Source organism: Rhipicephalus sanguineus, chromosome 7 (assembly GCF_013339695.2).
Source record: "Rhipicephalus sanguineus isolate Rsan-2018 chromosome 7, BIME_Rsan_1.4, whole genome shotgun sequence".
Lineage (NCBI taxonomy): Eukaryota > Metazoa > Arthropoda > Arachnida > Ixodida > Ixodidae > Rhipicephalus > Rhipicephalus sanguineus.
This window is the reverse complement of record NC_051182.1, coordinates 153,973,527-153,988,851: the sequence shown is the minus strand read 5'-3', so window position 1 is coordinate 153,988,851 and position 15,325 is coordinate 153,973,527. Positions and strand designations below refer to the sequence as shown.

Genomic DNA, 15,325 nt, shown 5'->3' with positions numbered 1-15,325 from the left:
GCAAAAGAAATCATGTTTCACAATGCCCTAAGGTTGCACAAAGGCTTCTTACGAAAGCTTATTTCCATGAAAGGCTTGCTTGCGGTGCAAAGACCACAGTTTAGTCCGCGCAAGCTCATGAAATATTAGTCAAGTACTGCAGTTCGCACTCCGTTTGTGCTATAGAACCTGTTGGAAAAATGTTCCAGATATTTATGGAAGTTTTATAACGGACGCTTCAACACGCGATGGCCCTAGATTTTGCTATCATGTGTATCCTAACTCAACTAAAAAACATTCTACATAACATTGCATTGAACAGTGCCTCAAATCTATACAGCCCTTGATCCGGTCGCTTATCTAGATGCAACTTCAAAATTTTGAGGACACCGGTCACATGTGCGAAGCTCGAAGGTGTTTTTGCATCTTTATTAGTATCGAAGGAGGTGATATTGAACAGCTATAAAGCGCTTTCGTAGGATCACTCGCTAGTCAGCCTTATGTGGCGTGGCTTCACTGATCTCATCTAGAGTATCAGTGAAATCCTCAAATAAGAAAAACTAAACACTTAACGCCACGCTGACTCCGCCTTTCTTCGCCTCCTACATATCCTTGACAGCATGTTCTCATTATATTCATATTCATGACAGATTCAATTTGGTAAACTTTCTATCAGTTACATACGATACAACACTGCACGCTACGCAAGCGGTCAGCTTCTTGGCTACTCAAGCCTGGTACCTTGGCAAACTTAGGGCGTCCTGTAAAGTGTTACAATAACAATATGGTCACTCGCATGCGATAACTTGTGCGAAAACAATAGTAAGCTTCATCATCTCAACGTCATTTTGTATCGGGGCCATTCGCCGTGAAAGCAAGCGTCGGATACTTTAGAGTTAAGGTAATTCTTGAAGAGTCGCAGGAAGTATATATGTAACTCCTAAAGCGAAGCTAAATAGAAATAAAATGTAGCTAACATAAAGGAACGACGGTTGTCATAGTCCGACGTGGTGCCAGACAGGCCACAATAAAGAACTGAGGACCCGTACCACCCTCTGTCGCTGGACGACCAGCTAAGGCGTTTAGCACACGACACCGAAGTGGCAGAAAATTTCAAACCGTAGCCGATCCCACAGCTTGCAACGAAATCCGAAATGGCTGTCCAGAAAGTTCTTCAATTTAGCATATGCTCCTCTAAAGTTTTTCATTTGAGCAGCAAGCGTCTTTTGTGCCGAGACAAGCGTGGTCTTGTCTTTCGTGTGGCACAGACGTGGGTTTTTCACGCCCAGTGCGTTTCATTCATTTTTAGTGGACCAGTGGTCAGTAGTGGGGTTGGCCCAATCACTGTGGCGCATACGTTTCCGCTTACTACCCAGCGGAATGATTTAGTCATATACAGCTTCCCTATGAAATATCTCAGGACCTTCCAGTTAACAACATGGTTTGCAGAGCCCAAGTTACCCCCTGAAGGCAGCTTCAGACTGACACTTATCCAAACCCGTCAGCATATCATAGATTATACCGTGAGATCTATCACGACAACACCTACAAGATCTTCGGAACCTGCCCCACCCAAACACATGCTCTGGAAATGAGAGGCAAATACTAAATACATTAATCTCGGTGTTCTCTTGGCGAGGTGGGCCGATGCCCTGCACAGCTCAGAGCTCGCCGACCAAATCTGGGCCGTGCAGCAGTACCCCGAAGTGGCGATTAGGCAAGGCCCGAACGTTCCGACGTGGGAGACCGGAGCCTTGGTCATAAAACTGCAGGGCCCTCAATTAAAGTTGTGGCCCGCCATAATTCTGCCTAGCACTGCCTTACTGCTGTTCTTACGCTTTCCATCCACCCTTCGTCTAACCACCGGCTTCTTGACCGAGTCCTCGTAGTGGGTTTACACCATGGCTTAAGGCGCGAGAAGGTACGAAAATACATGGTTGAGTTGGAAGAAGTTGCTCGAGCCGTAAACGTGCCATTGCGCGTGCTCTGTCACGCGACAGGCTCAAAAACCGCTGTACGTCAAGTCTGTTCATCCGCAGCCGAGCCTAATCGCTGATCAGCGTGCGTTGCCCCGTCAGCCACAATGCCGTTCTTCAGCGACGACTCGTTCCACAACGTACTCTCCTTCGCGCTGTTCTCCATCTGCGCCGGCCTGGTGGCCGCGCTCGTGTGGGTGCTGCTGCGTCGGTTGCGGCGCCAGCGGCAGATGTGCGACCAGGAAACCATGACTGTCGAGCCGAGCGCCAAGCAGGGTAGCATCCTCGAGTCGGGCGCGGGCGCCAGCCACAAAGAAAGCGTGCCGCAAATGCCTGGCCTGGACACGGCCACCCATGACAAACGGAAGCAGAGTGCCGGCGAAGGGCAGCACCAAGCCGCTTCCGGTTCACCGACAAAGACAGTGAGTGCACTTTGTGGGTGTGCTCCAATACTCCCGTAGACGCGAAGCATTGGTAGCTTTGCCAGTTGGCTATGGTGAATACTGTGAAACATTGTACTACGAACAAAGACACGGACAGGATAGAAAGTTGTGCGTCTCTCCTATCTTTTCCGCATAGTCGTACGCACAGGAGGGGGGAGGGGGGGCATGAGGAGTTCGTCCACCTTCACCCCCTCCCCCCCCCTTAATCATCTAACACGGCATTTCTTAATGTGCGTTTATGGCTACGCATGTTATTTTAGGGTAATGGCGAGCAAGGACCATTGATGTTGCTTTCAAAGATCTGTTTACCTCCCACTCTTATCCCGGAAAGCCACGGACCAAAGACAGGCCTTTATGAGAAGCACGTGATTGGTTCGTTTTAATTTTTCCGTCCATTCAGGAGCTCATTTTCTTTCGGACTCGACCAACGGGAATGGGGGAGGGAAGTCGGCGGTGAAACCTGCCCCCCCCCCCCCCCCCGCGCCCCCTTATGAAGGACCCTGCGCACGCCTTTGCCTGCCCGTGTCTTTTTTTCCCAAGTACAATATTTCACCGTAGACGGTCATGGCAGGTTTGGCAGGGCGCCACCGCGCCATCACGCAGATTGAAACAATGTAGAGGCCGCGCTTGATCTTTTAATTACTTACACATCAATATGAGAAATCAAAAATGACATTTTTTGTTCATTGCTAATGTTACAACTTCCGGTTTTTTTTTTTTTCTATTCCATGGTGTGCTAGGATTTCCTATCCTTTTGTATCGGACCCACAACTAGCTTTTGGTTACAGGTCCATTAAGTGTTTGTTATCAGTATTATGTACAATATGAAATAAATAAAAAGAACGGATCCGAGCCAGATGACGCGACCGAGCCGAGTGGGCAGTCACGGCGCAGCCGCCCGCGAGATCTATTGCGAGGCCGGAACAGTAAATACTTTGCCGCGTCTTTTGTTGCAAACACACGAGGCGCGGTACTCACGTGATCAAATGCCGGTCGAGCTCCGAAGTCAAAGTGAGAGCGCCTCAGAGCGCTCCGTGCTGGGGAGTGGCAATCTAAAAGAACCAGCCGAACGTCGTATACGGAGCGCTCGATTTCAACCATCCGAACGGGCCGCGCGCCGCCAGAGCCCCCTGAAGTGCTCGAATACCACCAGTCGAATGTACGATTAAACAAACAGCTCGGTCAACGGCGGCCATCTGAAGACTCATTCGGATTGCAACAAAGCCGGCAAAAGAGATATTTGCGCGAATACAGCGTCAGACAAAAACTATGTAGGAAAAACAAGACAGGGGCTGTGCAGGAGGCTTGGTCTACTGACGGGGAAAGTCGCCTGCCCACAAAAAGACGTGGTCATTCTTTCTTACGCACTTAGTGTATCAACTACGCTAAGCTTCTGATAAATTGGAACTCGGGGTAAGCTTTCAAACTTGGTGATTATACGTGCTTTCCTTAGCTTGGTCGGAGAAATCGTGAGCATCGCTTATAATGGCGTTCCATGGGTAAGTGCCCCAACAACTCTCTATCATCCTATTTGTATTTTGCCTTGAAGGCTGCAGCAGAAAGCGCCAAAACCTCGCCTCCGGGAGCCGCGGAACGAGTCGCCGAAACCAAAGCAGAATCCAAGGAGCAGTCGGTCGCAGCCGCTGCAGGCTCGCCCGGTGACTCCAGGTAACTTACTGCGTTATGCTCAGGATTTTCAATGTTGAAACACGGTATCTTCGCGCAAGTGAACACTTCCAGAGATCGTTCCGGGTCACTGGAAATTAGTGGAAGTCAGCATGCTTCACCGTGCCAGAATTTTAGAGCAATTTCTATTTTGCAAAGTTACCGAGAAAAAATACCAGAAATAGCTGTATATGAGAGAGAGAGAGAGGTTTAAGCATGGTGTCAGCCGTCGTGGTCGTGTTGGGTGTACGTGGATGTGCCTGGACTTCGTCCATCTGGACTCGTACAGCTCAGAGGCCTCGCTGATAGGTTTTTGCCGAGTAAATGTAGCATTATTGATTCCAAAAAACCACACGGTCCATATGCATTCGCCCAAGACGACGCTAAGGCGAAAGATATGTTTTCTTCCGAGGCAATTGTCCGCTTTTTCTTTTTAGTCGATTAAGTGAACGCGCAGAAAACGCACCAAGTCGGCTGCCGCAACTTCGATCCTTATACCTATGTAGACAGCATCTACGCGAATAATATCTCGGGCTCATCGATCATAGCGATGGACCTTTTTTTTATTTTCCTGTGTTACCACTCTGCCGTTTTATTGCGATAGCAATTATATGGAGAGTCTCGGCTGGATTTTGCCGTCGCCGACGCCGCCGTCATGCACCGTATATGTATAAGTATGTATATATATGTAAAAGGCCCAAAGAAAAAATAATTCAGAAAAATGCTTCCGAAGCGCGGAATCGAACCAGGAACCTCTTGCTCCGCAGCGAGTGGCGCTATCCACTACGCCACGAAACGCAGATCATCCACGTAGCTAACGGCGAGCGTTATATACACATCCTTTACGGCTGGACGGACTCAGAGACGGCAGGCGATAATAAACGTTTCTTCATTACCAGTGAGATGGTGCTAGGAGCACGACGGGTGCATTTAAAAGTCGTCGGCGAGTTCGTTTGTGTCTTCTTATATTTGCGCAGAGAGAACCTTGCCCTTCTTATATTTGCGCAGAGGGAACCTTGCCTGTCTGCTTGCGCGGTTTTCTCGTGGTGAGGGGAACAGGGATGTTTCGACCTTTCACCGTGATATCCGCGCTCATGTTACTGAGCGTACGAAAGTCACTTGAGCTCAAGGGACGCCGCTAAACGAACAAACAGAAGATGAGCGCGAACTATCAAGTGTCACAGCTCTACACTTGAAGCACGCTAGTTTCCTTCGCTGCTTCGGCCGCCTTTGCAACAGGAGCGCTGTCCAAACTGAGAGTATCCATTGGCGAGCCTCACTTCGTATAGCATTAGTTTCTTGCTATTGCATTCATTGCTTCGCCCTTGTGGCGAAACTGTGACTTTTTTTTTTGTAGAAACGGGGGGGGGGGGGGGGGATTGAGAGGACAGACAGAGCTTTGCTTGCGGCGGGATCCGGGACAACCGAGCTCGCCAGAACAAACACCTCCGGGATCAAAAGGCGTGCGGATACCCTATCGATGTTTCGCGACTTTCTCACCAGGGGAAGGACTGCTTCGCATGAAATCTATTCCCGCAATGCGTGGAATCTCCCGAATTTTTTTGGTGGGGTACTCTAAAACGAATGCGCAGTTCTTTGTTTACGCAGCTGATAAGTTGCAAGTGACGCCTCTCGTCTGCGCACAGGCAGGCGAGTGTTCTCACAAACAAGTCCAAGAAGCGCCGGCACTCCGAGTCCAAAAAGTCGCCGGAGAGCAGTAGCGCGGCCGACAAGGCAGATGGCAAGGGACGGCGGAGCAGCGTCCCCTCAAAGACCGCCTCGAAAACCGGATCAAAAGCTGGCTCTAAAGCCGGCTCGAAGCCATCCTCGAAGCCATCCTCGAGACGAGGCTCGATGCAGCATTCTAAAACGTCGCCGAGCAAGGAGTCCGCGGGGGCGGTCCGCAAGAGCTCCTCGTCGGAGCTGCCCGGCGTCCCTGCGCTGCTGATCCGGCGGCCGTCCACCAGTTCCAAGAGCTCGCAACGCTCGAACCGCTCCACGCGCTACGTGCGTGAATCACCCAAGGTAATAACTAATAGACGGATCGCGTTGTTCGGCTGGTCGATTGGTTCGTGTTCTTATCGTAACTGAGTGAGTGACTCGCTTAGAAATACGGGGTAGGGTCGGGTAGGGCTGGAGCACCTACCCCCTGTTTACGGACGTTTTTTCTTTATCCCAAGCTTCCATCTTCCCGTTCCTGCCGTTTTTTCGCTTAGAAATATGATTCACAGAATGACTACGCTATGTTGTCATGGGATATATAAACCATCTAGAGTAGCTCAACGGGACAGGACAACAGAAAGGAACAGACGAGCACAGGCGCAAACTCACAACTGATCAGTTAGTTTGCGACTGTGCTGGTCTGCTCCTTTCTGTTGTCATGTCTCGTTGCGCTACTCAAGATGGTTTATATGCCCAAACACCAACTGGCCCAACAGACAACTGTTTTAAAGTATATTACTCATGGAATCATACGATATTATTGGATGTGTGCCATATGTGCCTTGTGTCAGGAACAGGGTTTTTCCAGACATTTTCTTCTTTAGCGGTGGACTATCTGAGAGCGATGGAAGTGGGCGGGGAGGGGGTAATCTATTCGATTTAGGCATTACAAGCTTTCAAATATCACTTTGTGCATTTCTGACTTATATGACGCATATAGAAAACGAAATCAAGGGTGCCTGTGTTCTAGAGCTGGCACTGGAATCGGCGATCTTTTAGACCACAAGACCGCCTGTCCAGACTTCATTTTACGTTACCAGGTGGTGGGAGGCACGGCTCGCTGGCGTTCCGCGCGCACATTTGCTATTCATTAGTACCTCGCGCACGCATTGAAAAGCGGTATATCAGAGCGTTGGGCAGACCTCCGAAAGCGCTGAGCAGTGAACCGGAGCGGTGGGCAACATAGGCGTGCGCAGGGGGGGGGGGGCAAGGGGGCGAGAAGGGGGGGCGCAATGTCAGCCCTATACATTGTAGGGGGGGCGAGAAGAGGGGCGCAAAGGCAGCCGCATACATTGACATAATAGGGAGGGTGGCGCTGCGACGAACCTTCGCCCCCCCTGAAGGGGAACCCTGCGCACGCTTATGGTGGGCAACATTCCCACCGACGCCCACCATGGAAATAACTCTGGTCACGGGTTATCTTACTGGCAACTTTCTAACAATTACCTCGTCATCTTCAGCACGTGTAAACAATTCAGCGACTCATGTACAAAAAGTAGCGAGATTCAAACTGCCACCATTCTGACTATTGACTGTACCACGCGTTGCTATAGGTGCCTCCAATGTGCATAGGAGAGAGAGAGAGAACAACTTTATTAAAGAATAAACGAACCCCGGTCCGGGTCCACTAATAAAAAAAAGGCAAGGCTTAGCCATCAGACAAGCCTAAAAGTTTTAAATGTCCGAGTAGTGCCTTCATGATGTCTGGGGAAGAGTCCGCCAGCCACTCCTCCAGGGTCGCAGGTCTTAGATTGATAGGTATGTGTTTAAGGCTCTCGCCCATGGCTGCACGGCCCCCCGGACAATCCCACAGAACGTGAGCGTTATCCGGGTAGCCACCGCATGCCACGCTTCAAAACGCCCCCAACTTATTCAAGTGTCAACTTATTAAAGTGTACAGTCCGTGCCTTCAGCACGAGAGTTTACGACATGCCCATCCCGCGCTTAGGCGGCCATCGGCGTTCACCAGTTCAAAATTACCTACTTCTTGGCAACAGGTTGACCCACCCTTGGATGTCTTCTCGAGGGAGCACTCGTCAATGGCGGAGTCGCCGCCCTCCCAATCTACGCACAGCCCGCCGCAGGCTGTTGTGGTGACCGAACCCGCAAAGCCGCCAGAGGCGCCTCACGCGTCGTCCTCCAAGACCGAGGCGTCGGAGAAGCCTCGAACGGAGGCCACGACGGATGGTGGTCAATGATCACCATCCATCCTGCTCTCGCTTTTTTTTTTCATTTTATTCCAGCAGCTATATCCAGTAACACGTGTTTTGTACGATTCCAACGTGCAATTCTTTTCACCTTCGCTTATTTTGACGATTCTATTGAAAGTATCTTGAGCGACAAAAGTTACGTAAGGCACACTACGAAGTAGACATTCATTCTGCGTGTTTGTTTTTTTGTTTGTTTTGTTTTGTTTTTGTGCCTCTGCGCAGACTCTTAGTGTTTCAGTCATGGCGTTAAATGTAATTTAAGTTATATTTGTTTCTCTTTCATACCAATGAATATCTGCAACACGACGGCTTAATCATTACCAGCCCCGTTGAAAAAGAGGTGGCGACCTGAAGTAGCCTTGCCTGTTGGTTACAATCATGCCCTCCTACTAAATGCGAAGCATTTCTCAGAGAACCAAAGGCTCTTTGACCGTTCCTATCTGCATCAACTTATCCACTAACGTATAGGGGCTCTCGTGGTCACCTCCTTAACTTGGTACAAACCAAAGTTGGTATAGGAGGACATGAGTGTATGGAGAACAGAACAGACCATGACATGAATGCTATGATATTCTGTCTGGGTCATTTTAGCAGCAAGTATGGTTTCGAACATAAATGAACTAGGCCACGAACAAGGTTCTCCACTTCACGTGTCTCAAATATTCGCATACCACGGCCCGTTCTTCACGGGTGATCGCCACATGCATATTTCACATTCCGTATAAAACCAGGAACCGAAAGAAGACAATGGAAGTTTTATGAGATGCTATGCGGTGGGTTAAGCAAAGTAATTACATCCCGTTGGTTATAGTTGATTTCGATGTAGGAGACATACATTGAAAACTCGCTGCAACGACCTTCAGCCAGTGTCCAAATGGTACAGATCGTAAATAGATGTATTATATAAGCAGTTACGGGGACGGTTGCTTAACACCCGCTGTGATTGTGGTGCTTGTCTCTGCGTCAGTTGAGGTCGCAGTGTTGGTTATCCGCTTTTAAAAAGGTCTAATAAGCATTCATGTGCGTCAGCGAGCTTAGTCAAACGTTCCTCGTCCGCGAAGCCAAAGAACGCTATTAAAAGCGAAGCATTTCTTAGTGAAACCAAAGCACTTTGAGCCTTCCTATCAGGCCCGTAGCCAGGAATTTTTTTCGGGGGTGCCCACTTGCTGGAAACCTTGACTATTTGAGAAAAACACCTATTTTTATTATTTTTGGTAAAAACACCTACTTCGCAAAAATTTCGGGAGGGGGGCCTAGTTCCCCCCCTGGCTACGGGCTCTATCTATCTATCTATCTATCTATCTATCTATCTATCTATCTATCTATCTATCTATCTATCTATCTATCTATCTATCTATCTATCTATCTATCTATCTATCTATCTAGCCGCCTACGTCTGGGTGCTCTCGTGATTGCCTCCTTAGCTTGGTGTAGACCAAAATTGGCATGGGAGGGTAAGAGGGCTTGCTGAATATGACTGTCTGATCACGTCATGAATAAAGCGAAAATCCTGTCGCGTGCGTCGTCAAACCCTTTCCTCCAGACACGTGTGGCACATACCGTATACCATGGGCCACGGTAAGCGGGTATGCTACGCAGGCGATCGACAGTTTATACCTTCCGAAGAAAAGCGAGAACAGACATTAGTAAATTAAATGCCAGTGGCGTAAAGAAAAACCGATATCGGCAGCGCTGATCCGACGAACGCAAAGAATAAAAATTAGGATCCCAGCAGGAATCGAACTTAAGCATTCTGCGTGGCAGTCAGTTATTCTACCGCAGAGCAACGCCACGTCCTGGAACTGCTTTGGAAAAAGGCTATGCAGGCCTAATATCGGTGCAGCGTCAGTTGTGGTTGCATTGCTGGCTATCTTATTTTATAACAAAGCAATAAACATTACATATGTACTCCTATGACACAAGCGTCATGCCGGGTTAACGTGAGTTGTGTGTTCCACTGTTGGCTTCGCTTTCATAGAAGTGTAATAAACGTTACATTTGTATTCCTGTGATTCAGAAAGCTATATTCAAGCGTTGTTGGACCCCGGAGGAATACTCTAAGGAAAGCTACATATGATATTCACACCGCACCGTAAAGCGCGCTGCGTTTTGATAATACTGACGTCTGTGCTCTAAAGTGAGTGCTGTCGTTACGTCAGACCATAAGTTATTCTTTAAACGCCAGTGTAGTGACGTGCCTGTTAAGGCCACGGTGTTCACAGAACTACTACGCTTTCAAAAACACGTCGATCCACCTCGTAACGTTTAGCTCAGAGCCAATAAAAGCAGCATAGGCAGCTACTCGCTGATTGATTCGCATGAAACCGATTCCCACAAGGCGGGGGACCTGCCGAATTTTTTTTATTGCGATAGCAATTATATGGCCACTCTCGACGGGTTTTTCCCGTCGCCGTCATGTCCCGTATAAAGTCCAAATTGATAACAATCACCCCCCCCCCCCGCATCGCATGTTGTACGGCGGGTATAAGCACGCGAGCGGAGGTGACGAACGCGGCTGAAGCAGAGATGAAACGAACCGGCATATCTCCGTCGCCCGGAGGACGCATGCGATGACGTCACCCCACTCGAGAGGCCTGCCGTCGATGCAGAGAGGAAACACTCTGCCCGTGTTGAACGAAGATGAAAAGACGCAAGCGGGGGTGTGGGGCGAGGGGGGCTGCTCGTGCAGCAACTTTGAACTTTCATTCTAAGGACGCGGTCGCGATCGTTGGCGCGCGCCCTATCTCGGCAATAATGCGCAGGCGGCTCGTGTGCCCTTCTAAGTGCTGCTCTCTCAGCGCGAAGAGACTGTGGGGAAAGAGCACCTCTCCCTGGAGCGGCCGTATTCTCATACTTGCGTTTTGTAGAGTTACGCGAGACCGAACCCAAAAGAGCTGCTGCCAGCCTTACTTCGTGTAACATTACAGTTTGTTGCTATCGCATTCATTGCTTCGCCCTTGCGATGAAACAGCGACTTTTTATGATCACCTCATCTAACAAGCATTATTACGACTCAGCATGCTTAGTCAAACGTTGCTCATCCGCGAAGTAATAAGCCAAAGAATGCTGTTTATGATCACGTCATCGCGCCGCAGCGTGCATTTCGTTTGGATAAAACTAGGCAGCTACTCGTTCACTGCTTCACATTAAATGGATTCCCAGAATGTGTGGTATCTGTCGCAATTAAACTTTTCGCGACAATAAACCATCAAAACTACGTAAGCAGCTCCTAGAAAAATTCTGCCAATCTTAGAGCACTCTCTGTATTCGGTCTTCTCTCCTGAATGTTGATATTAGTGGCCCGGTTCTAAATTATTGCAGAACTTCGGGTGGTTAACTCTATTGCAAGCCACATTACACTCACGTGAGTCGTAGCTACTTTCGTTTTCCTTTCATTTCAACAAATGAACTGACACCGTTTGTGCCGTTCAATTCTTCCTCGTCCCTGACCCTTAATTTCTGCTTTGCTTAACAACCAGAATTCACCAGGTCCTTTACCAACCGATATAGCATGACCACCGCGCAGATATTGTATTAAGGTCCGCTGGCGAGCAGCTGGCTGCCTAAATGCCAACAACATTCTCAAAAAAAGAACACATGAGTCTTAACGTACGGCACGAAGAGCGCGAAGCACAGTACATTCCCTGTGCAAAACTGCAAAATTTGGTCGCTCGTAGAATTGCGCGCGGGCTTTCGCTGTTCATGAAATATTGAAACGGCGTCGTTTGGCGCGCAAGCCTTCCTAACGGCTTGGATGCAAGGCAGCGTACCTTTCGGCCTCCGGAATGTGGTAAAATCATTTCCTTGGTTCCTGTTGCGCAACATAGCAGAATGGTGTGGAGCAGCGTCGACAACTGTTCACGATCACGTCCTTCCGAGGCATGGCACAATGGTCGAGCAACTTCTTGCGAACGAAAGCAGCCCTTTGTCTTGGATGCGATTCTGTCTACAAATTTCAGTGCGCTGTGTATCACAGTTCTACACCGGTCAACTTCGGCCTGCATTATGACTGCGCCACAGCAGTTACAATGCGTCCACGGACTTTGCCGCCCGTTGTAGCCAAACAACGGCCGACCAGACATGACGGGCTCACAGTGTCGGCGTCTATAACGTGTGTATCGGAATGATGAAATTGAGAAAACTAAATTAGATAAAGAACGACGCAGTTATTGTGTTTTACTCTTAAAGGGCCCCTCACCACACCGAGTTCACGGACGAGGGAATGGTTTCTTTCTCGCCTTGACTACCCTTCCTACAGGCGCTATCTCCTCCGCGACACTTATTTCTTAAAAGCACGTGCACAATGCCAGCACTAAGCGTGGAGCCGATCAGGATTTCGCGCTTGTGGGCCACACGCTTATATCTCCGCCTTGCGCAGTCGAAAACAGAGAAAATGAAGTGAAATAAGTTGATCGCTCACGATAGTCATGCGAGACAGGAAAGAACGGGTGGGCGTCTGCATGGCAAAGCAGTTTAGGAGACAGTTCACAACTGCTATTTAGCGTATATGTACCAATCGAGAGTATGTATCGTAATGACATCACGTGAATCACTGTTCTTGCGCCACGAAGTGTGCCAGAAAGACGAGAAACGCCAGGAGAGGATAATGCGCTCGTCTTTTGTGTTTTCAGAGGCCGGTAAGGGGCCCTTTATGCTAAGATAGTGAACGTAATATTGAGAAAAAGGCTAGGTCTAACAGTCCCAACGTCGGAGCGCCCCGCGTTGTCGCGCTAAGAAGTGGCACTTTTCAGGATGCTTTAAATAAATTTCTTCGCAACGTACCCCGTTTTCACTCCAGTTTACCTTTTCTTTTTTCCTGTCTACTTTTGACGTCACAACCCCTAGCCACTGACCAGTTGAGCGAAGGAAACATTTCGCACGATAGCAACGCTTACGACACCTTCGATATTACCACTTATCAACTTGAGTCCCTCTTCTATACCCCGTGCAAAAAAAAATCTCGAATGAGTGTCAATAATAACAGCTCATTCCTTGTATCTTTTTACAGCAGAAAGTCATATGCCGTACGCGACCTTAATTAAACATGATTAAGCATGTACGCGACATAAGCATCACCGTTAGTGCATGGTGAATTAGACATGCACCAACTAGCCCAACAGCGAGTAGTACTTAAGCGTCACCTTAATTAGCAATGTCCTAATTAACGACTGACCTTAATTATCAGTCTTAAGAAGAGCACGAAGAAGGCGCGCACCGGCCGAGCAACGCGTCAGATGGTAGAGGCCGATCATGATAGTTTTTTGTTCACTCTGCAAGACCTAAACTCGAGATTCAATAGCTCCGCTGCTAAAATTGTAGCTGTCAAGTCACTTTGGTGTTTATGTGATGTTGCAGAACGTTTGTGTTTCAGAAGTGTAATCCACGGAAACAAACTAATTTATTGTAATAACACGCATCTAATAAAGTCCTCATAATCAGCCTGACTGCGCCCACTGCGGGGCAAAGCCCTCTTGCATGTTCCACCAGTCAACCCGGTCCTGCGCTTGTTGAGGTCATGCCATACCTGCGAACCTAATCTAATTGGTCCACCTAACTTTCTGTCTCCCCCTGGCCCGTTTGCCTTCTCTTGGAAGGCAGTCTGCTACTCTTAATGACCATCGGTTATGTTGCCTGCGGGCTACAGGTCCTGCCCATAACCATTTCTTCTTGATTTCGATTAGATGTCCTTAACACCCGTTTGTTCCCTTACCTACTCTGCTCTCCTCTTGTCCCTTAAAGTTACACCTCTCGTTTCCCTTTACGCCGATGACGTCACAATCTGGGTAAGCAAAGGGTCAGACGGCGCCATTCAAGACGCACTGCAGGACGCTGTCAATGTGGTTCAAGGGTATGCCTTAGCCGGAGGACTCACTTGCGCAGCTGAGAAGTCGGAACTACTGCTGGTGTTTAAACGCCGGAAAAAACCAACATATCACCAGACGTTATCGTGTATCTGAATGGAAACCTTATTCCAAGGGTAGATAGACTCCGCATATTAGGACTTCATATACAACACAACGGCAAGGCCACATATACCCTCCAACTACTGCGCAAACAAATCGCCCAAGTGACTCATATGATTAAGCGCATTACCAACCACCGACATGGACTTCTCGAAAAAGATACTCTCCGATTGGTGCAAGCCCTCATCATAAGCAGATTGACCTACCACCTCCCCTACCACAAGCTTACTCAAACCGAGACAAGCCGGATGGACGCCCTTCTCCGCACGGCACTAAAGGCTGCTCTGCCCAATCACGCGTCCACGCAGCTCCTTCTACCACTTGGGGTTCACAACGTGAACTAATTGAAGTGCATTTTAACAGCCAAATTGAACGTCTGCAGCGGACAAGACAGGCTTGTCTCATTCTCTCTCGGTTGGGATACAGCGTGCCAAACAAACCGCAACAAGAGCCCAAACATCTTTCACTAGATATCAGGAGGAAAATTCAAGTAGCCCCCATACCCCGCAATATGCACCCTGATCGACATAAAGGCCGGAGACGAGCAAGAGTAAAAGCTCTAATGCGAATCGTAGGTGACGGCACATCTAACGCACCAGTCCTTTACACTGATGTGGCCCGATATCCACAAAAACGGGCCATGTGTCTGGTCGTAGTGGACAACACCGATTCTGTAACGGTGTCGGCTACACTTAAAACCCTGGACAGCGGCACGGCAGAGGAGGCTGCTATCGCCCTGGCTATTCTACACGCTTCACAATTACCAGCACCGGACGAACCAATTACCGTGGTTACCGATTCACAAACTGCCTGTCGGAACATAGCGAAAGGAATGGTCACACCCTACACACACCGTATCCTGACATCAATACACCCCACTTTGTTACACAGGGTGCGTATCGTCTGGACACCTGGACACGCCAATCTGTCCAACCCAACCCAACCCAGACGATGCACCAACAGCACCACTCAACTACACTGAAACGCTAACACTACCGACAAAGCCGCATGTACTTCCCACCACCACACAAATCAGTCAACCGAGAAGACGCTGTTGCCTGGCGGCAGCTTCAGACTAATTCATTCCCCTGCCTTTACATCCTTCATCTCTTCCACCCCACACAATATCCCTCATACTGTCCCTATTGTGGAGCGAAGCCCACGGTGTATCACTGCACCTGGGAATGTCCACAACCACCGGGCTGCCGCCCTATTCCTTCACCCTCACAATCCTCTTGGGAGACTGCGCTGAGCAGCTCAGAGCCGCAGGAGCAGCGTCGGCTGATCCAGCGGGCACGTTGTGTGGCGCGAGCCAATGGGGCCCTGAACTAAGGGCTCCACCCAACGAGGATAATCCTTGAGGCCTT

The 15,325-nt window shown here is 49.1% G+C and overlaps 1 protein-coding gene across 1 annotated transcript; it reads left to right on the top strand.

Annotated features, from left to right (window-relative positions):
* The first annotated feature begins 2,062 nt into the window (after positions 1-2,062).
* Positions 2,063-8,000, top strand: LOC119399178 (microtubule-associated protein futsch). Its single transcript, XM_037665992.2, has 4 exons — positions 2,063-2,377; positions 3,948-4,066; positions 5,710-6,088; positions 7,783-8,000. The coding sequence occupies exons 1-4, from the start codon at positions 2,063-2,065 to the stop codon at positions 7,981-7,983; spliced, it is 1,014 nt and encodes a 337-aa protein (XP_037521920.1). The 3' UTR covers positions 7,984-8,000.
* The last annotated feature ends 7,325 nt before the right edge of the window (positions 8,001-15,325 follow it).